The sequence below is a fragment of the Varroa jacobsoni genome, unplaced genomic scaffold (genome assembly GCF_002532875.2).
Source record: "Varroa jacobsoni isolate VJ856 unplaced genomic scaffold, vjacob_1.0 scaffold_841, whole genome shotgun sequence".
Classification (NCBI taxonomy): Eukaryota; Metazoa; Arthropoda; class Arachnida; order Mesostigmata; family Varroidae; genus Varroa; species Varroa jacobsoni.
Window position 1 is genome coordinate 41 of NW_019213743.1, and position 23,248 is coordinate 23,288.

General features: G+C 42.2%; 1 protein-coding gene across 7 annotated transcripts in view; it reads left to right on the plus strand.

The window, feature by feature from the left end:
- Positions 1-893: 893 nt before the first annotated feature.
- LOC111264268 (sperm-specific sodium:proton exchanger) overlaps positions 894-23,248 on the plus strand; it is a 122,139-nt gene continuing 99,784 nt past the window's right edge. For 5 of the 7 annotated variants that reach the window (XR_002682784.1, XM_022839993.1, XM_022839996.1 and 2 more), the window contains exons 1-2: positions 12,713-12,793; positions 15,501-17,415. Coding sequence is in view for 4 of the 7 variants with exons in the window: in XM_022839993.1 (XP_022695728.1) it covers positions 17,100-17,415 (316 nt within the window). In the remaining 3 variants the exon portion in view is untranslated. Of the gene's footprint in view, positions 1,383-12,712; positions 12,794-15,500; positions 17,416-23,248 lie in introns of those variants that run through there. The other 2 variants (XM_086970013.1, XM_022839999.2) reach the window with 1 other exon arrangement.

A 23,248-nucleotide genomic window follows, 5' to 3' on the forward strand; every position in this document is an offset into this window, starting at 1 on the left:
ACTGAACGCTAGGACAACCTGCAGTAGTTTTATTACGTATTGAGAATTGTTCTTCATTTTATAAACATTTAAATCGAGGATCTGTAATGATTTGGGTGTATCACATGCTGGGAAAAGCCTATGGGGCAACTAATAGATTGTCGAAAAGCGACAAATGGATAAATATCAAGACGAACAAAAAACGAAGGCTAAAATAGAAACTAGGCAGTATTGAACTTGCAGAAAATCAGCTCAACTGACCTCGACGCTAGCCTATTTGACAAGTAGGTCTCTAGGCAAGGCCGTACGGAACCTCCACGTTTTACGGATTTAATTGTCTGTCGTCGACCTGAAAATACCTGTCAATTAACATGATTACCGCACTAGCAAAAGAACTTGTGAAGAGGTTCATGGACCTGCTAGGTACATTGGATTCGTTAGCATTGCTTTAAGCGCATAAAAGGCAAAAACCATAATAAATCTGGAGAGGTTGTCCTAAATGGGTCCCAGTCGAGGCCCTGTGTGCATAGGCTAGTTAAGGATAGCATTGTGCCGCCTTATGCGCCAATTTAACATCATTTCAACTGAATCAAAACGCGCACCAGAACAGTCGCTGTATCGACAAGCCATGTAAATTCAAAAGCCAACTTATTATTAATGACTATTGTTTATTTCAGTCAAGTAAAGGAGAAAGGGACCCAAAGTGGCAACGCGATGCTTTTCAATAAATAAAAACAAAGTTAAAATCGTGTGCAATGGTTTCCCGGGAAATCTGCATTCGCTTGGAAAACGTAAACACAGAGTAAAAACAAAGAAGTGAGTCATCTCTACGTTATGCACAAGATGATCGTTGGGCGATGCTTTCGAATTGGCAGCTGTAGCTGCGGTATAATTCATTCATTCATAGTCGTTCAACGAGCAACATACTGTTTTAGAGCGCTGGGCGAAATATTTCAAAATAATGTTTCGTGTGCAATAAGGCGAGTCTATGAAAACGAAAAGAACCCGCGCAACTTGCCCCTAATCTAGCGCTTCCCTCTTTCAGAGAATGCCTCTGCTATTTGTCAGGCTAGGCGGTACCTTTTTTTCGCTAGTTGACGATTACGGTTGTGGCCCGAGTGACCGAGGTTCGTGGCTTTAGTGAGTGTGGGCCCCGCAGGGCCGAGCAAACATCGCAGACGCGAGAGTTAATCCGCAGTGAAACATCTAGTTCCCAACTTTTTGAAGAATTTAAACCAAGAAGGGAACTATTACAAGGAGTAGCATAGCGGAAAGAGATCGACGAAAAAAAGCGCAGGCACGCGTGACTGTCTGCAGCGTTGCAGTACGTGCAAAGGCAGGTTTCAAATAAGCAGGGCTCGACACAGGCTGTCATTACTGGAGTAACCGGCTTAATATTGAAGGTAAGGCGTATCGGTGAGGGCGATGGCAGAAACGTTGTAATCATAGTTAGCTGCTAGTTGAAGTTCGGGGTAGCCGATGAGGACATTGGTACGAATAAATGTTTTGTAAAATTCACATGTTTAGAATAACAGAAAACATTTAAGCAAATAGGACTTTTGTTAGGACGATGAAAAAGCTAACTACGTATCAGTAGTTGTATACGTTATACGCGATTATGCGTCGCGTATTTCGCACCAACGTCGTTCTCTTCATCTTTGGTCTATCATTATGAGGATAAAAAGGACTAGCGCTTGAGCGGGCCGTAGCATTTGACTATATCGCTCCGCAGAAAATGGTAGTTTGTCTAACGAGTTATTTAATATCGGATACGTTTTACTGCCGTCGCTCTAGCAACGCCAGTTTCTACCGCTGAAGGTCTGTATAGTTACACCATCTTCATTCGAGCAGATACTTAATATCGCTATATTATAATATATTTTCACGGATATTCATTTGAGCAAGTAACTAGGATTAGTCCAATCGAAGATGGAGGGAAAGCACTAGAAATTGAATTGAAAAAACTAAGCATAGTACTTCGAATGAGAAAATTTTGACCTGGTTTTAATTTACGTGTGTCATGACTGTTGAAAAACAACATGCCGCTCTATTCGAACAGATCTAAGCTAGGTCGTTTTCCGTAACATAGAATAGTACCAGTTTCGGTAGAGCGACTGCAGTCATGCGACATAATCGCTAAGGTAAGCTGGACACATCTAGTTTTTTTTTTTTTTGATGCAAAAATCGGTTAGTCAGCTTCCGCGAAACGAACGGCGCAGACTGGGATAGTCGATAAGCCCGTATTTATTTATTAACGTTTTTCCGTACACATTACGTTCGAATTAACTGTCTTGAGTTTGGTCTTTTACAAGACCTTAAGGCACTGTCAACATTGTCACAGTAAAGATGTGCATACACAAATCGAGCAATGGCAAGGGGGATGGTTGGGAATACAGCCTCGTACATACAAGGGCTCGAAGCCCTTAGTTCGGAAATTCTACAGTTAGGTTCACAACCGCACAGGAGCTACTGCGATACCACCCATAGACCCCACTTGATGGCGAGCGTTAACGAGCCTCCCCTGGCTCATGATAATCCACTAACCTCCACGAAATCTATGTAATGCTTACAGAATTGCGACACGTTTATTTGTCTCATTCAGTCATTGTACGAGTTAGATCTAAGGCGGAATCAATTTGTACTATCGTTACTTTGCATCCGCTAATGAGCTATTTACATTCCGCTATTATCGGTATTTTTAGCCTCTTTTGAAATAGGAGCGATGTTTTACGAGGCTAGTGAACTAGGTAACTGATAGTAGTAGTATGCAAGGAGTTCAGTTTAGGATTGATGCAGTGATGAGTTGTTCTGTGTCCTCAGACTAGTAACATAGCAGAATGTAGGGGTAATTTTGAGATCGAAGAGAAAGGGTGTTGTTTTTAGCAAGAGTTGAAACGGTTCAACAATGTCTGCTACCAATGTATTCGTTGTTCTGCCTAAGATCAGCTCTCCGAACCAGGTCCCAGTACGGTTCATAGACTATAGAACAGTGTATAGAGCTTTAGCTGTGAAAGTAGTTGGCGCCAATTTTGTGTAAAATAGGCCAACAACAGTTATTGTTATTAGCAAACATTAGCAAGGCCATCTCCGTATGCCAATAGAATTCATTGTCAATTAATTAGAATGCCCAGTATAACAGTATATACTAGGCTTGACCCTAAAAGGCATTCCGTCGTATAACATGTTGCGAGTGTCAGCACACCGACAAGTCTCGACACTTCGTATCGAAAAACAGTATTAGATGGGCCTAGTTAGTCAAACAGTATCTTTCCTATTGGACTTAGCTAGCTCTTGTCAATTTGTTGATATTTATCAGCTGTTGTGTGCATGATTTATGTTTATCAGGCATGATATTGAAAGGTGATAAGGGCAATTAGTTATAATGTTGTGATTTTCCTTTCAATCAGCGGACACCCGAGTTCGATTCTAACAGCGACCACAATGAGCTACAGCTATCACGATGAGGACAACAGTCATGACGACAATCGCAACGAGGATAGCTTGAAAAACTGTACAAATGGTATCAGCAAAACCTTGTCTTTTAGAAGCTGCGCGAATGAGAAAAGGCCGGCACAGAATCCGGCCTGTGATACTAAACATTGGAATCAAGTGACCCAGACCTTCGTTAGAAAGTACCAAAGGTACCAACAGGCAAATATGCTTTTAGAACAAAATCTTTTAAGCAGCTACATAACAATCCTGCGATCCGATGTTGATTGGTCTTGGAAGTTGGAAATTGTGAAGGCATTACGTAACGGGGTTTGGAAGCATTTTTCCGATTCGTATCAATTTGAAACGTCGAAATTGTTCACGAGGTCACTGACCACGTTTGTTTACTCGGATCGATCCGTATTATCTGGAAGTAGTATCTGTGGAGATGACCCATTCAGTTTTGCCTGGTACCCTTTATCGTTAAAACTTGAATCTATCAAGTTGCTTGGCGAGGTTGCGTATCAGTATAGAGAGGATTTGGGTGCTGAGGTGTGTCCGCTTTTAATTCATTTACTTGACCCAGCCGAACACGAACTGGTGCTTAGTTACGCAGCATTGGAAGTTCTCCAACGTATTGTCATTGAATTACCCGCGCGCGTCCGCGTGATTCTTCTGCAAAACGATGTACTATCTTCTCTAAGTCGACTTTCAAAGCACCTCATCCACACGGCAGCGGATAGCCCGTTTAGGACCGAGGCTATCGTAGCCATTCTTCAATGCCAGAACGCTCTGCGTGCTCCTGCGGGCTTGGCCGATGCTTAAAGACTATTTGGCCTTCACTGGTGTATGAAGGCGTTGCATTACGATGGAATCAAGAACAAAAGAAAAGTTTTAGAAAATTTGTAACTCGCCTTGTAACGTCTGCAAGATGAAGTTCTGTTAAGTATTTTATAAAAATTGCTGTTCTTTAAAATTTGTCAGAGCTGCCAAATATTTTTTAACAGCCCTTATTGAAACTTGGAGCCGAACAGAAGTACACTGTACTTTCTTTGAGGTGCTTATTATAACGGGTAGTATTGGTCCATGTGTTGTGAAATTGATCCTGATATTTCGGATATGTCGCACAAAGTGCTGGCTTACTCGACCTCAATTTGCCATAGTAAATTAATTTGTCCTGTTGATTGACGGAAGTGGCTTAGGCCGCTTTGAATCATGCGATACCACAATGGTGTAGAATATGATCAGAAGGCATTTGCCGTTTTCCCATTTCCCAAGCCTGGCAATACATCGAGACAGGACACAAATCTCAGCAGTCCTTTGTTTTTTCGAATGTGTCTTCTGAATTGTGAATTCGACACATTTTGCCAAAAAGTCAGTATAGCCCAATGGTGCGAGCAATTCTAGCTAAATCGTCTTCGGGTCACTTGATCTTCATTGAGAATCCGTTATGTACCATGGAGATGTGTGCGCTTCGTACTCACCACGTCACTCACTTCGTGTGTATGCGCCACGTGCCAAGCAGACGAATCCATCTAAACGCGTTGGGGCCTACTTCACGCTTGCGGAATAGTACGCTGCTCTTGGGCGTTTCTAGCGGAAAGGGTACATCATTCACGAGGTGTTTCGAAGCGGCGTTCAAATATGGACTATGCGTGTCAATGCCTTGCGGCTTAACAACATTGCGCAAATCTTCTGGTGCTAATTAGTGTTTTATTGCATTGTGTTGGAGCAGTTCGTCCAAAGCCAGGTCTATGCGTCATCTCTCTTATATACATACAGTGAATCTTGCAGTTATTTGCAGACTCCCACCGTGACTATTTGTGACTAATTTTTGGAAGAAGAAGAGAAACGGAGTGACGACAACAGCGGCGACGAAGATATCAGTGACCTCGAGTTTAACGATGACAAGAAGCAAAACGTCGCAAATATTGGCAAGAACGCTTATTGGGGTGTTAATAGCGAAGGCAGCCCAAGTTAAGCACTGACTGGCTACAACGCAGGGGAACAAGACCCAGCAATCACGATCGCTGAAATGGGGGCGGTTGGCTAATGGAACTGAATCATATGCGAGCAAGTAATGTGCCTAGGGAGCGTTCGAATACGGAGCCACGTTTAGGAGTCCCACTGAGCTACTATTACATTGCGATTATCAAGGGAAGTCAAGAGCGCTATGTTGCAAACGAACTCCGATGTGAATCGTGGACTTATTGTGAAGGAAAGCGCCCCAGATCATCTGTGGATCTAACATTTATATTTGAGTCACAATTGTAACATACTGCCTACTGAAGTGATTACGTGAACAGTTGAATATATGAAGTCTACCGGGAAAAATGCCGTGCCCATTCACTTCCTTGAAGTGTACTGCCGAACTAATGTAGCGTGCTGGCGTGCCTTATAGACGGTGACACTCATAGCTCGAGCAGAGACTAGAGGACGTAGCCAAAGACTCGTACAGGTTCTTGACCATGATTGGGTGTAATGCTGTGCCATTTTATAGCCTATTCTCATGCGTCAAGACGAGGATCCCATATATAGACGCGCGTCCAGCTCTGCTATATATTATTAACTTTCAGCTTTAAAGATGTTAACACCTGATTCGATTTAGACGGTGAATCGGTAGATCTGGAAGCTAGTCTCCTATCGAATTGGCCTGAGTATACTGCTCTCGGGATAGCCTCTGTTCTGCTATCTTTGATCGTACAAAATAAATATGTACTGTAACTTTTGGGAATACAGGATCAGTTTCTTTGTATTGGTAAATAAAAAAAATACTAACATCTCAGTAATAAGATCGAGAAGACCTACGTTCAATCAGATCTATCTATTATAACAAGCAGTTTTTTCTCGAAGATATTGTAAACTTATCCCAGATCTATTACGTATGCTGACCGTATGCTCAGGTACTCCTATACATTTGTAAGCAATTTAGAATTGTTTGATTCACATATTTTGCAAGTCATTCGACATTTCTACCACTTTAGAAATTCAAATTCAGCTTGTTTGCAATCTGTGGCTTAACTATATACAAAACATGGCTTAAATTGCCAGTAGGAACAAAGGTGGTGAAAATAAATGCGTGACAACTCTACGTATTGCAGCCTTATTTGTGCAGTCTCATTCGGACCAATACCCATTAACTGACCTCTTACATCCTAGACCATTCGTACTAAAGCAACGGTTCGTGCAAGGTAGTAAAAGCACGACACGAACAAAGTCGAAAACACAAAAAAAAAAATATACTTTTTTTTTGTCTTTTAGGTTTGCCGAACATTTTCGCGCGTTTATCAATATTCTAACAAAGAGGCACGTGAACATTTTGGGAGATGGCCACAATAGTCACTATTCAAAATGACATTTAGTCCGTGACCTTAACGCGAAATCTCTTACCGAGGAATTCGTCAATCTGGAGTGAAGATGCGGTAGAAGCTTGTCCATTTTTGTTTTGGCGATAAGCCAGGGGGCCTATATGCTCGTTAATGTAGGTATCTAGAATGCTTGTTCTAGGACTCTAATGAGATGGTCTAGGTTCGAAACCGGTCGCAAACGCACGCTTGGTTGCCTGCTGGAGACCAGCCGTCCGAAGTAACGCATAATGGTGGTTTTAGATGTAAGAGCTTGAGACCTTACCTCTTGTTAACAAAGACAACACTTGCTCTATGTGGTGTTAAACATTTAGGTGACAGAGAATAGCAGTTCATAGAGAAAAAAGAAAAAAACTATCTACGATGCATATAGGTCTAAATTCTGGCAACAATAACAACTGGGCGCAACTCTACCTGAAGAACTATATATTTACTTATTGTGACTCATCCAATGAATTAAATAAAATTACATAAAATCTACAGACACTGTGTTGTCTATATATGCCACGGGGGCGATCGACGTTTTTGCAGTAGCACTTGCATAGCTGATCACTAGTTGCATTAAAAGTATACTTCAGGCAATCACGCGTCAGGTAATTGCTTCCTCAGGATCACAAGAGACCGCACTGCCCGACTGTTCGGCTGTTTAAGGGGCAATTATTCAATATTAGTTCTATGAGACATGTCTAAGTAGTTTCACAGAGCAGAGGCAAATCTTTATTTCTTCTTCGAGTAGACTATTTTTATCTTCGTCGCTAGAATACAGTGTAAGTTAAAGTGTATTAGTTTCATATACGAATGTTTAAGAGGCGACTGTATTAGAGAAGATATATAGATTAATACATAAGCCGAAACTGACCCGTGTCCATAGTGTTTCTAGTTTTTGCAAATAGAAAATTATCAGATGGCTAGATTATGTGAGGCTGGAGATTTCCCAATCCAGATCCGGCGCTTGCCGTTGTTTGTAAAAAATCGACAACAGCAAGGACAGATATTTTAAATTATGCTAATGTATAAATCTTACCTATACATAGCTATTTGCTGCGATAATGTGATACCTAAGCAGGCATTTTCTAACTGCTGCAAAGGTACTCACCCGCTAAATTCACCCGTTTCTCTGAACCTGATCCTGGACCGGTATGACTCAGGGAAGACCTACTGAACGGTCGCTGCGATTTCCCCTCAGATATATACGATTGCTTATTCCGATAAATTCTTGAAGCCCGAAACACACGCATCCATCTATTCTTGGGAATAACCCGCGACGTTCGTCGCTCCTAAATCAGGCGCAGTCAGATATAATGTGTTTGCTTCATAAACTAAGAGGATCTAATAGCCAAAAGGAAACAGCGTCGAATGGGCCAGGCTCAATGCTGGGCATCAACACCCGGTTAGTTTCGTATTGGAGGAAGCCTAAAGCGACGTGTTCCTAACAACGGTAGCATTGGCTCAAAGCTCAGAGCATCTACTCTAATAGTTCTGGATGTGATACTGTCCGGATTTCGTAGAAACGTCACTACGTATATCTGTTAATCAGAAAAGATTGCAACGTGCATGAATCAAAGCCATATAGATAGGGCTCTTATGCTTAATACCCATTTTAAAATGTATACGCCATGTCTCTATAACACATGTCGGTAAACTGCGCATTTGACTGAATTGTTTTTATAAATATGTGTTTGTTACAGTGAAACGATCGCATCGATGAAGTTGTACTGAACAACCGACGTTCGACTTAGATCCAATATGGCGTGCAAATGAATGGGTGAATCTCATGGGCAAGTCCCAATATCGGCACCAGAACTGGTGTCTACTGAGAAACGTTAAGGTGTAGCAGTTGTTGTTAATATGAGAAGTCTATTTGTCGCCCCTGTTGGGTGGTATATTTTACCTATTGCTTATGCTTGACTGGAAGAGAAAGGATTTCATGGCGTAACAAACTTGCAAGATGTCTAAAGCTGTACAAATGCCTGACATGCAATCCGCAACGGGTTGGCGAGGGTATGAGCTAATTCTCTAAGCGTGTTTTACAACTATGGACTTTAAAAATTAATGGCAATGGCCTGTACTTATCTACTGCAGAACTAAGCATGTGTGTAAAACGATATATATATTGTAACGCTTTTCTAGACGGAAGCGACGAGTTTTCCCTGCGGACAAGCGAGACTCATCGGTTTCATTATTTGCCAGAGTTATAATCACATTTAGAATATCTTCTATAACATAAATAGATGTATAATAATATTTGTTAACGAGTCAGTCTCGTGGATATGAATTGACAACCAGGCCATTAGTTAAGCTACCACCAGTCGTCCCTCTATCCAATCGCATTTTTTTGTTTTTTGCTCATTTGTCTAGTGCCTATCTTTTGCAGGCAGACTCAATATGAACTCTTTTGCCTCCAAGCGGCCTCAAACCAGCAATGGTGTGCTGCTACGAATAGAGAGAAGCCAAGGTGCATACATTTCAGCCAACTTTGAATGCGCACACGTGTGCTAACAGGAGTACGTCATTGTAGACTGGGTCAAGTGATTGTCACCGTAATGTTCTTATAGAAAATGATATTTTCTCGTTTCCAACAACATAAAATTTACTTAGGTGTTTTCTGTTATTTGAAATATCTCGAATTCAAGTGTACGCACTTAGCACATGTGGGTATCTCGATAAAAACTCTCCTCTGATCCGTGGATGGCTGGGTTCCCCACCAACCCAGTCAACTGCGTTCGTTCGATTTCGAATTCAACTTTCTTGCGCTATATAGAAGTTGGTAGAAAATGTTTCAAAAAAGTATATACATATACCTTTTTGGAATATTGTCAGCTGTAAGAATACTGGCGATGGACGCTAGCTACCTCGCAGCCGTGACTCAAAGCAGTATGTGTTTGAAGACATATTTCCTAGTAGTCGACTCGAAATTGAGGAAAATTAAAGGAGAGGCAACGAAATAGAAATCCCTTCCGTATCAACGCCGCGTTGGGGTAATACATGTCCTTGTAGGCGAAGTTTGATAACGTGACGTCAGTTTGGTTGATTTTTTTTCGCGTGTGCAAATCAGTGTTGAGTTGAAGCTTGTTTGTGTATACAGGGCAAGAAAAAAACGAGAACTTTTAAATATAATCTTACTCACAGCGGCGCACGGTGTAGTCAGCGGGCTCATTTAACTACTGGTCGTTTTTGAGGGTGACAGATTCGACCTTCACGCTGAGTGTTGAGCGACACCGTGCGTGTCTGTTTCGTGTCAGTGCTTGGGTTCCATTGTGACTCTAGTAAAGATTCGTCTGGAATACGTGTACTTGATACGGCAAAGGCAACTTGAGGACTGCAAAGGTCCACGGCGTGATCCTTCCGAATACTGAATCTACTTCGAAATGACGCTGCTGTGAACGTCGTTTACAGAGCGAAACTGGAGAGAGTACCCTTTCGCGTGAGGACTTTCGGACGGGTCCAAGGGATCGTAAGGGCCGAGAGCGACCGATTGATCCCTGTCGCTTGACAATATTTTTTAGAACACAGTTCATTAAAGGTCTGCTCTTAGTTACCTCAGATGTCATCAAAAACATTTTCTGCTGAAAATTCAAGAATTTGCCTTATATACTCTCTGACTCTGAACGCTTGGCATTCATAGCGGCACTCAGCCACTGCGCCACAGTCGGACGGATCGCGTGTTCTTGCCGCTTCCGAAATGGGCCAGCTTGTTTGTCGCCGTAAGTAGTTACGTGTTTCTGTAGGGTGAAAAAAACCCGTTGGCCAAAATAGTTTTGATTAATCCGTTCTTTTTGTCACAGTCCTTTACGTACAAAGTAAGCTAAACTGGGACGTATCTATCACGGCATCCGCAGACGTAATAAGGATCATTCTTCGCTAGTAATGAGTACGCGGGAAACTTTGAAATTGGAAGGACATGATAATATGGTTTTAGAAGTTAGACTATTGATTTTCAATCGTTCAGTGAAAAACTGGAAGACATATGTTCCCTGTTTGATAACCAACCGATGGCGGACTTACAAGACGCCCCTACGTAGATGTTCATAAAACACGACGTGAATCTATGGTAGTATAGCCATGTACGCTATAGCGTATAAACGCGGGTACAAAATCTATAAAAATAAATGGTGATAGCCTACGAATAGGTCAATATATAAGGCGAACAGCAAGTTTTTGCAAAGAGCATTTGCTTTATTCGTGAAAGCGTTTAGAAACGAATTTTCAGTTTCGAACTAAATATATAGGTACTCGATGAGTATCTGTAAGATTTGCTGCACCAAACGTGTCGTTGTCATTGTTATTATGATCATTCATTTTGCTACACTCGATCTCGTACGTGTCCTAATGCGTGATCTAGCTGGCCCTGGATAAAATTAAAGCAGTGTCGAAAAGAGATGACACGCTCGATCAGATCAATAAAAAGGCTGCGTCGGCATGATACAACTGTGCACGTTAACTAATTGGGCTGTTTGTGGAGGATTGTCGGGAGGGTCTAGCTCTGATACTATGCGTCCTTTATTTTTGTCTCACTTTTACTTCTAGATGTTGAAAAATAAGCATAACTTTCCTCCTCACTTGGCTCGTGCGGCAAAATACCATATATATATATATATATATATATATATATATATATATATGTATGTATGTATGGAAAAACTGTGGAGACATTAGCGACACGTTTATATATATATATATAGATGTAAAAATAAAAAGACTCTACGTGCACACACATGCATTTATATATATAGACGTAAACGTTTGTCGTTGCTGTGTCATAACCGATATCCTTCACGTTGTTGTAAAGGTATATTTTTATGCCACGTTAACATATAAACAATTTCATGTGATCCCTGGTCCATTCTAAATACGGAACGGCTGAAGTTCGCGTGTTTCCTCGTCGTTAGCTTATTTAAGAACGTTTAAAGTCGTCTTAAATGCGATGAGACATAGACTCAGACACACGGTAAGACAAACGGATAAACACACAAACATGCATTTCACAGTTAGCTTATAAATTAACAGTTACGAGTCGTAATGTAATTGCCTTGTTATCATTATTATTCCTCGTGTCGTTGCGTATTTTGCATAAATACCCGTCCGAACAATTCTGAATCCGTCCGAAGTATCACCTTGTCTCGTCTGAATTTCTCCTTGACAGCGGAGCTATGCCTGGCGCCATCGACAAATTCACAAACAGAAGTTTATTTATTCCCTCGGATCTTCTCTGGTCGAACGGGTAACGATCTTCACAACAAATTTTACTAACAATTTTTGCGTCAATTTTACAGACTGGCGTGAAAACATCGGACAAGAGCGCTCTTTTTTTTACGGTAGACAACCAAAGCACATTGAATTTCACAACGATTTATAATCGAAAGAAGCGAAATCGAAATTTCAAAACATTTTCTTATCTTATCATTTTCGAAACAGAAAATTTAACACAAACAAAATTTCCATTTTATTTAAGAACGTATTTAGTTAACGTGAACGGCTACATTGGTCCGTATTTGCCAACTGTACGTCCGTATAATGCGACGTGGTTTAATTCGGAGATGTTCATAGGTGCCACGATTCGCTGTCCCCAACCAATTACGCTAACCTTGCCACGTAAACGTTAAGATATATCTTGCGGCTATTCAAGATTTATAGTGTTAGAATCGCAATTCTGAATGAACGCCTTAGTAAATTAATTTTATCAATAAAGCAGTTGATTTGACAGCGAGCTTTCTTTATTCACACAAATCATATAATATATCTGCATGTTGTTGGCGGAACTCGAAAAAAGTATTACGTGGGTTAATAACTTGAAGGGTCATTTCCACTAGTTAGAGTGCTACAGACATACAATATGACCTTAAGGTGGAATTTACCTGAAGGACTGATAATTAGAAATATCAGATACGCATCTACCGCGACTAACTGCACACTCTTCTTCCCATGTCGCACTATTTTAAGGTTCTGCAAGCTCCATTTGTCCTGTGTACTAAACTTTGCATGCTGAGACACCCAGTCTACCAAGGACGCTTCTGAGAGATGTAAGTATCACATAAATCCTCATTCCGCTCGAAAAAAAATGTGTTCGTCATTGTTATGACCCAGCCTTTTATGTGTCGCCCTGTTCAATTCCAAACATCAAGAACACCTTGTCCTTCTCAATGTACCCCCTTTCGTGTACAGTCCCTAATTTCGCATTCTCGTTTGGCGACTAGCAGATGTACGACTTTCAATACAGAATTAGCATTCCTTTACGTCGTGTTACTTTATGTCGCCAGCGACATCCATGCATGCGGCAACAATACAAAACTAGATTGGTCAGGAACCAGCATGTCTGTTAGGGCAGCGAAAAACACATCTCCTTTCGAGATCCTGGAAGAACCAGACCCTTGACGCGGCTGGCAGTTAACCGAAACCCGTCCAGTTCCTTATTAACCAACGGCGTCATTACGGTGTCGTTTACATAATCTGTTAAATTTTCAGACAGGCTGATATTTTACTATTCTCTGATTTGGATTCTATCACGACAAAAGTTACTATTATTATACAATTATACTATAACAATAAACAATTACAGCCACTCAGTCAACTGAGCGATATATCAGGCGACTAGTCGACTGACGACAGGTCCAAGCTAATGGTTATTACTAACTGGGAGTGACCTAGCTACAGGACTCTAGTATATATTTGGCAGCTGGACGAAGTCGTTGCTTTTCCGGCGAACTGGTTAAGAAATTCCTCATCATACACTACAAGACGACGCAAGACGTAAAGACAGAAAAGGAGTTTCTATCCTAGACAGATGCATAGCATATAGGACAACAATAGTAGATTTCGCCAAGACGGCTTTCGTCGTTGCTCAAGATAAGCGCCTGTGACACTTTCGTTATCTCGGCACCGTCTACTTGTCGATTGTCCACGGCCAGATGCTGTCGCATAACGAACCCCACAGGTGATACGCGGCTCCATCATCGCTCCGAACAGCTTAAAACATGCTGTATGATACAGTGTAGTAAAATATGTTGGGTAGCGTCCACATTGAAACAAGCCATTGGCGATATCTGACCGCATGCTGTCACTTTCCATAGCTTCTTCTGCTTTCACGGAAGTGATGACCGAAAGAACTGACGCCGTGGCGTTGTCAATGTTGGTGAACCCTTATGCTAATGCCGCCATTCTTATATAGCCAGGACGTTAGTTAACGCTTGCCCCCTAGTGAAGAGGTGCCACTAAATGTTAGCTTTAGACCAAACATATGTTTTTATTGCTATAGGTATTATACAGTATCATTGTAATACTAGTAATAGTGTTGCCGTACGAACGAGGTGTTTGCGTATGTAATCAAAGAGTCACATATAGTTCTTGTAGAATGATTGGCCATCTTGAGTAGAGTGTAGCACAAGTGGCTGGTCCTAATTGCAGGAAAGTGTGTGTTAAGGACAGAAAAATGGTAATGCAATGTCTACATAGTAAACGTTAGCGTCAACCAGTAACACATTTATTCATCTATATCGTTGTGCGAGTTTAGAAATCCTGCTCGTTTAGGCAGAAGTATCTGTAAGCAAATCATCGTCTCAAACGGGTTAACTAAGGTTTATTGACGCATAGCGTAGATGATCTTTGATGAAATGTTTTCCTTAACATTTCTCACTACTTTTTTCCTCTGTTTTGGCAAGCACGTGTTTATACTGGTGATAAAAAGAAAAGAAAACACATGGTTTTCCTTTGATAATTTTAAACAACTCGTCAGTGTCTTCACACGTGATAGCCTTTGTTAGTTCAAAGATTCGATTAGTTATGCCCAATAGACGCTGTCTAAATGCTTCCCTTTGACAGCACGGAAACTACTGGTTTTGGCAATTGTTCAGAATCACAGTCTAAGACTTCATTTGTCATTTCCTTTACGTGCTCTTTTCGATTCGCGGAAATAATAGTAACATACTTCATGGGTTAAATATCGCATCGATTTACGAAAATGGGGTGTTTTTTTTTTTATAAGTGGCATAGCGCATCGCCAACTATTGCGAGATCTGAGAAACCTAATAGTCTACTGGAAAAAAGTCAAAATCCTTAAATATGTCAGCTGTAAGCGAAAGGACCTGGTCTTCGTGGAACCCGTAAACTCAGATTTGAAATCAGTCTAATGTTGAGCCATCGCCTCATTAGTTTAGATTACGTCCGACTCAATAAAGATAGCAGAAAGGGTAGCTTAGTGTGTGAAAGAGTGATATTTTGTCACATTGAGATCTAGGCTATCTAGGTTAAGAACACTTTTTCTCTAGTTACCAGGCTTCAGCATGATAACTAAACACTTGTGAAGAAATCTGCGAGCAGTCTTCCACTGGGTTTTTTAAGAATTACAATTTGACAGCGATTGGCTAAAGTTGAACATATAGCAAAAGCTGAGTAATGTGCTGCTGTACATCATGGCTATCCGTACCAGCTGTCATATCCGACCACTACGGGCTTACTGAATTTCACCTTGGATGTTTGGTTTTGAAATTTATCTAATCTTTTGACTGATTTGATATGGGCGATGTTAGTATCCTGAAGTTTATCTCTCTTATTCCGATGTTCTGTTTCTTATTCTGATGTTTTTGTGTTTCGTGAACTCCAAAGCGGCTTTTTTCTTTTTATGGCCAATCGGCTGGCCTCCACGTGTTTTTCTCTGCCGTCACTAATGATCATCGTTATCGTGGACCATTCTCGTTCTAATGTTAATTGCCATAAATTTCGGTTCTTCAGCAGCCCAAGCAGCTTTCCCAGTTCTGGGGAAAAGTTCGTCCTTTTGTTCTTCTGTCACCTCGAAGCCATCGGAAAGCATGGGGGCGACCTCCGGAAACCAGCTATTTTGCAGACGTGATAAAGGACAACGTCGAGGAAGCGCTTCGGCTTGGATAGCGACTCGGTAATCAGCTGACGTCGAAGAGCGTATTCATACCGGATGGAACTCTGACTATTCTTGATGCTGGTGTTGTTCTCACCGTTATTGCTGCTGTTGTTGTTGTAGTCCTCGTCGTGGAGGAGTTCGCGACGATTGATATAATGTTACAATAGCAACTATTGCTTTGGCTACGGATAGTCCAGCCGCAGCTCCGGCAGCTGCTGACATTGCTAGTGTCGCTCGGGGGGAGAGGCGCATTGCTGCGACGCCACGCTGTCGCCGTCATTCATCGGGCGCTCCACTCGCGCCTACGGGCTTCCCTCCTTACCACGGTGGCGGCTGGCGACGCTGCAACAAAACTGAACAGAGTAGCGCGACGCTCCAGCGTGCGTGGAGCATTGAGCGACAGACAAATGGACGAACGTGCGGACCTACGGGCGCCCTCCCTCGCCCAATCCCACCGTAACGCTCACCACAGTTGCTTCGATTCGACGTAAACGCAACGAAAGCGAAGAACTATCGTCACCGTTTGTCGAGAACTGAAATTTCGCTCGCGGCAAACGCGTGCGAAACTGACAAGCCAACGGTAAATGAGCGACAAGCAATCGACACTCGACGATTTATCGGCCACTTGACGTCGCGCAGGACCGCCAGATCTATTGTGGGCAGATCTCGGCCCCTAAACTTCTCCACGCATGTAAAAGGGACGCTGCGTGGCGAGGTTGACGTCGCGCGCCGGATTACACTTCATTCTGCAAGATCGGATAAAGTGAAAAAAATTCTGAAATTTGCGGAGAATTTGACGAAAAGGAACGACAATCAAGGCGGAAATTTAATACTGTGTAGCGTTGCTTAGAGATAAATCTAGAGCTATAAGCATCATGGCTTAACGAAAAATTGCATCCTGTCCAGACAGCTAAAACGAAAGCTTGATATTGACAGTGGCTGCTTTGGGACGTAGACTGTGCTTGTGATTCAAGATGAACAGAAAGAGACACAGGCTGTGTTTGTGAAGACGAAAAGTGGCTCACGCGTTAATTCTCGAAGTTCTCTCTGGTTGATGAAGCTCTGTTGTACCAGAGTCTTGTCTTGGATGTTAGTGCAGTTTCTTTGCAGTATAACGGAATTACAACATGAATGTTAGTTTCGTATTCGAGCAAAGGTGAGGTCGTGCGTGTAGCTGTGAGTGATACCTTACCGCAATAAAAATGAACGATCAGGAAACTTCCACCCAATGTGCGATAGCTTTTCCCACGAGGATCTACTTATTAGAGGTGTAGCTCGATGTGATACGTTCTGCTTTAGAAGAAAAAGGATATACACTCAGCATTCTCCCAAACGATTTTTTCCACATACGACGCTACGAATTTAACTTCCACTGCGTTCCAAGACTAGGCTGTTGGCCGAAAATCTGTCCGCTGATTATCAGCCGCCGGTAGCGTCTTCCTCGTTACTGAAGCACCATGAGCTTCGAAACTGAGCCTCCGATAGCGGGGTCGGACGAGAGCGGACTTTTGTCCAGTGCTAGTGTGCCAATAGCGTCGCTAGCGGAAACAAGTGGCGGTTCGATCAACTCGTCCGTTCTCGAAATGTTCGAAATGATTCCGGCCTCGATGATGCCAAACCTGTCGAACATTAGCGCCGCTCAGTGGAGCTCAGTGCATCGCCTGCTAATGGGAAATCGCTCGGACGACAAGCCCGCCGAAGAGAAGTTCGAGGAAGAAACCCATCAGCTAGCGGCACCAATACTCTTCCTTTTTCTCAGCTTCATGTTTGGTGGTAAGTTGCAATAATTATATAGTCGAAGCTGAAAGTTAGTTCGGAGAAAAACGTTGTGAACGACTTTTACTATCTAGTCTACTGTCGTATAATATAGTGCTAGATACGCACGTATAGTCAGTACTTGAGAGATGAGACAATTACGGTCCGGTCTGGAAATATTTGTGCTCCATAGGTGAGACGATATTCATAATTGCTTTTGTAGCAGAAAAAGCTGAATACCGGGAAGACTACAAAGAGCGACATCCTTTATCGAAAATGTTCATTTTGTGAAAGTTAGCAATGATCAGCCGCATCGACGTGCGGCCTCATAAACGCGTTATGCCGTATACGTCAGTAAAATACTTAAAGAGAGATGCACACCCGATATATATCCATCTACCATATAAATAGTATGGCTCGATTAACAACGCAACCGGGGCTCGTTTTTACCTGATCATCATTAAGGATCTGGTGCAAAAGGCCTGCAGGTGACGCAACACCTGCAATAGGCCTCCTGTTTAATAAGAACAATTGATCAAGGAAAACTGAAAGAAGATCAGCGTCTTGGGTTTTACTTTTGGCATAATAGTAACTGCATTGTCTTCGTTTGCACCAGAGTGACAAGAATCAATCTACTGACCATTTTACTCCATTATACCTTTACACGCGAGAAAAAACGGACTTTGGACACCGGTTGACAACTGTCATACTCTTAGTGGATAAGCATCAGTAAGAACTAGATAATCTAACATGACAACCTACTAATTGAGTTTCTATACCATGGCTTTGAATCTATTATGAACCATTGAAGGCTAGCTCAAAAGACCAAAGGGAACGCTGTTCTTAAGCTGAATAAGCTATATGCAATTAGCCGATCATTAATCAGACAAATCTTTACTTTCAACTTCTTCTATGGCGATAAAAAGCATTCGAGTCCCGCGTCTAGGAAGTCTACGAGGCTCTGAAGTTCTGAAACAGTTTTTTTAATTATTGCTATTCGTAAGCCTACGGGCCCATGAAGCAGATCCAGAGTGGCGTAGTTGTGGGCTTAGCAAAAGATGGCAAGATTTTTTGTTAATTGAACAAATTTGTACAAAAACAATTTCCATATATATATAGAATAAAAATGTTGACTATTCTGTTTTCACTGCTAATCGTCATAGAAGCGCAGCGCATCATGGTAAAAGAGTGCTTTCTCTCAAATTTACGCCAAAATACTAAGACAAACGCTTTATATGAATAGATACATATATTAGTGCTTTCGTCGTCTTCACAAAGAACCCAGTTGTGAGAAGAGAACACACATGTTAGCGTAGTTTATCGTTGTTATCTATGATGATAATGGTAGTAAATGTTTTCCATGTATTTTGATGAATTTTAAAGAAAATCAACCGTAGCCATTTTGGTCGGCAAGCAATTTTGAGAAATCACTTCATTATTTGTACTCGGAAGTTTTTCTGTTGTTGAAGCCTGATGGATGCGACCTAGTTGAAGCGGGAATTGGAAAACAGTAAATTGCAATTAGAAATTATAACACAACAAATTGTGTTGAATTATAATACAAACGGCGTAAAACGCGACCAGCTGACTATATTGGGCTATTAACGGAAAAAGTATGATGATATGTAAAATTATTGGCTATATAATTTCCGAGCTGGGTGATGCTTCCTACTGCGGTTTACGCTCGTATTGATTCGTTCCGTTAGAAACCGACAATCAAGTGCAGACTGAGCTAAGCTGAAGTCGTCCTTCATTAATTTAACCTCTGGTGATTTTTCTTCATTATGTTAAAGCTAACGGTTTCTTTTGCATCCACGTCAAGCTTCTTTTTCATAAAAGAGCCATCATGGATGGAGCGTAACTTTTGTCAAGGTGGCGTTCTTGGGCGTGCGTCGCTTTGGACGAAATACTAGAAATCGTAATGATCGCAATAATAAAAATCAAAATAACACATACAAATACAGTCATCCTATAAAGGTAGCTATCCCTATAGAGATCACAGCTATCGACGCGTCTCAGGTGCCCTAACCTGCTACCTTTTCAACATATGCAATTATGTGTTCGTTTACTGTCGAAATCCGACCAGGTTGAGGCCGGCACCGTACGCTTCTACCTTTGATTCCTTCGAAACGTTGGCCTGTGTTAGGCAATATATTGGCCATAGGCGCACTTCAGCTGACCGTCACTGATCATAGAGATGCTCAGTCTGCGTCCGAACAAAGTTCCCTAAAATCACCTTAGTCTGTTAGTGTAGTTTAGGACAATGCGGTTAAACGACAAACCGGCGCCAGCGGCGAACAGAGAGAACGGCATAACTAGCTAAAGCAACTAGCTACTTCATGGTAACTGCTATTTCATGATGAGACCTCATTTGATTACACCTACTAAAATTAGCGCCATTCTGCTGTGCACCTTTCAAACGGATCTTCCGGACTGATCTTCCATAGAAGATGTACCTTTGTAACGATTTGATGACAACAAAAACTTCGAATAACAGCAGTGGCCAGACGACCTAGGTAAATAGCGCCTTTCTTAGCCAGAGGAGTTCTTATATGAGAAATAGGAGAAAAACGCTCTTTCAAAGTAGTCGTTGTTATTTTAGCCAGACGTTTTTGACTGCTTCTGAAGAGGAAGACTTGTACATATATTGGAAACAATTTAGAATGTTGATTATACATAGATAATAGGGAAAGACCCATGAGACTGACAATGAAGCAGCCTCGCTTAAAGGCATTCGCTTGATACGCAAATACGAGAGAGTTGTACATAATGTAGATAACCTTTATATTTTGTGCTGTCTAGATTACTTTTAGAGATACGGGCCTCATACAGGCCCGGGCATTGTATGTAAGAAGTTGACTCATGGGCAGCTGACCGATTTGCCTGGTTAAGGTTTATTTCAGTATCAGGCGAGCTGATTGGTTTGGCTGACCGATTTGCCTGGTTAAGGTTTATTTCAGTATCAGGCGAGCTGATTGGTTTGGCTGGCCGATTTTGATAGCACTTGACCAACCACTGATGATGGGCACCAATGGCGGCGGTAGAGCAAACCTATTATTGGTTTCTACAAAGAGATCAACAAGCGCCGCATTTTTCCCATGCAATGGCCACGAGAGAGTTTCTCTACTCCCATTTGCCACCGTCCGGCTAGAGGAAAACGTAGACTCGTTTCGTGAGTGCTATGCCAAAAACGACAGAAGACGCTGATCGTAGTAACAACAGCAACGTTAGATAGACGTTCCGTTACTTTCTGCCAAGTGTGTCACGCGTCAGGTTATACTGCCGTAGCAAACGTTGTTCGAAACATAGCACTTTAGGAAAAATTTATTTAAAAAAAAAATAGCCATACACACAGCGAACATGTTCAGTGTTCTGAACCTGACCTCTGCAGCTTCTCGATTCAGTCAAACGTATGTGTCAGTTGTCATCCATCGACATTTCTATTAACAATGACGCGATGTATATACCTGATTAATAGATGCCGGCGTCGTGTCCTCTATAAGGAGAAAATACGCTCCTATCGAATTTAAGGTCATAATGACTATAATAAATAACAGTAATTAGTGGTAATTGCCATGATAATTATGGTATAATAGGTTATTATTTGAAATGTCATCGCACTTGTCCGTTCACTCGTGCATAACGGCATTATGACAAGGTGTGGGCGCGATAGATATCTAAAAAGATGACATTTTTATTATTAACAAGAGAATCTTCGAGTGGACCGCTACTGAAACGTTCATCAGATTTGCACCGAATAACTCCATTGAACAAAATTGAAGGAACGAGTACAAAATACACAACTACGACTTGGTGTGGAAGTTACATGTCAGTAATATGTGCTCTGCTACAGAGTCATGCTTTTGTTTGATTTATTAATGACAGTAAAGGGTTAAAACGCTCGAAAATTGTACCCGCTAAGAGATGATACTATCACTTGCTGTGACAGTGGCCTGTTATTTTTAAGTGGCGGGCACCGCCAGCGAGTCTCAGTGCTTCCTGCCCACATTCATCACCTATCTGGGCCTCTTCTTCTCCGATGACCCAGCTTAAATTATCCGTAAGCATCACAGCCGATTAACTTATTTTAGCTAGTCTTTTTTTAAGCCTTTATAAGCTATGCTTCGTTTGATCCTCTTAGCGCAAGGCCACAAATCCTCCACCTTCGGGTAGAATGGATAGCGTTCAACAGACCTGTTCGTTCGTATTGTTGGAGCCTTTGCTCACAGCATTACTTCCACTAAAATATCGACATAGGTTGTAGTATTGCGGTATGCTGTATCGTGAACTCGATAGCTTGCAGCGTTCCAACGTTCTCTTCGCGAGCTCTATTGTCCTCCCGTTGTGACTATTGGCTCATTTCATGCATCGTTCCGTGCGTGTCATGCTAGCAGACGACACAGGCGATGTTGGCCTGCTGTACTCACCGATGTCTACCTCGTTCTATTTTTGACAACGCCTAGTCCGCTCGGCACAAATGCTAACGTTGTACAATAGTCACACTGGCGTAACAGTATCACCTATCTGTCAATTGCTGCGGATCCAGTTCCTCCGAGGATTTCCAGCCCTTGGCTGTCCGTTGCTATTACGAAGGTTTTTTTTTTTTATATAATAGTGTAGATCACTTCCAGTCTTTAACTTTTCGACGAGCTCCGACGACGATTGTGGTCGAAAGCCGCCTCTACATATCATCGGTATAGCGAAAAGAACAAGATAAGGCAATAGTACTAGCAATGACTAGGCGCACAGCGCTTATGAGCACGCCTAAATCTCGCTTCTGGAAACGTTCGGCCCATAAACAATAACGGCTGAGTGGTTGCTTTGTTCGTGAACGTTAGCTGCAACTATTACCTATGCGAAGGCTACAGTAATTGAAGTTGTCGGTCTCACACGGATCGGGCTGGATGTCTAAATAAATCTCCTGTTCTAGTACGGAATTCCTCTTGCTGAATCAGCATCCCGCTTCGTAAACTACCCCGTGGAAAGCTGTTGGTAACTGTTGTAGTTGATACGAAACAAGTTGAGATAGTGCTAATAAGGCAATTACCAGACGGTACATCTACATTCGGTCGCACGTTATCGTAATGTAAAATGCAACTCTACATGAATGAAGACCTGTCTATTTACGTAGCAATAACTACAGTGTTTGCTGCGGAACGAATCAGCTGATCGTTCGATGGCTTCCCCATCGCTGCAATGGTGTCATCTAATCAGATACGGTGTGGCGTAACCAAACCACAGTTTGTTCACCTTTGGCGATGATCTAGCAAGTCACTTTTAAACCATTCGCGGGCCGTTATGTAGTCGTCGTAGAAGCGCCCTACCGCAAAAGTAGTTACATGGAAAGGTGGTCTCCTTGTTTACCATCAGCGTCCGACTGGTATAGCATGTATTGTTGTTGTGGCCGACGCCGTATATGTAGCTGCGGTTAAGTCTGTTATTGCCATTCTTGTAGACGGTGGCGATGGCAGCTTCCTCGTAACTCCGTGCTTATCTCCATCTGCTTGTTTTTGCGTCTTCTCTATCAGTCATCCTCAATACCTTTTGATTTGATCCTGGACAGCAGACCGCTTCGTGGTTTCTCTCCTCTAGTTGCTGTTGTCAGGGGGGTCAACGGCAAAGTTGGAGTCGGCTTCGCACCAATGGCCGAAAATGCACCGGTTGACCAGCAGGACAAGTGGTCGGTTAGAGCCACTAATGGCTCGACTGGTCGACGCTCGCTGGGATATTGGCCGCTTGCGACTGGTGGATGGGAAAAGATAGCTATCAAAGGTGAGGTTCGGGAGAAGGAGTAAATATCGTACCGGTGCATCTGAAGTAGCAGCTCTTTCACAGATGATCCTTCTGTGGT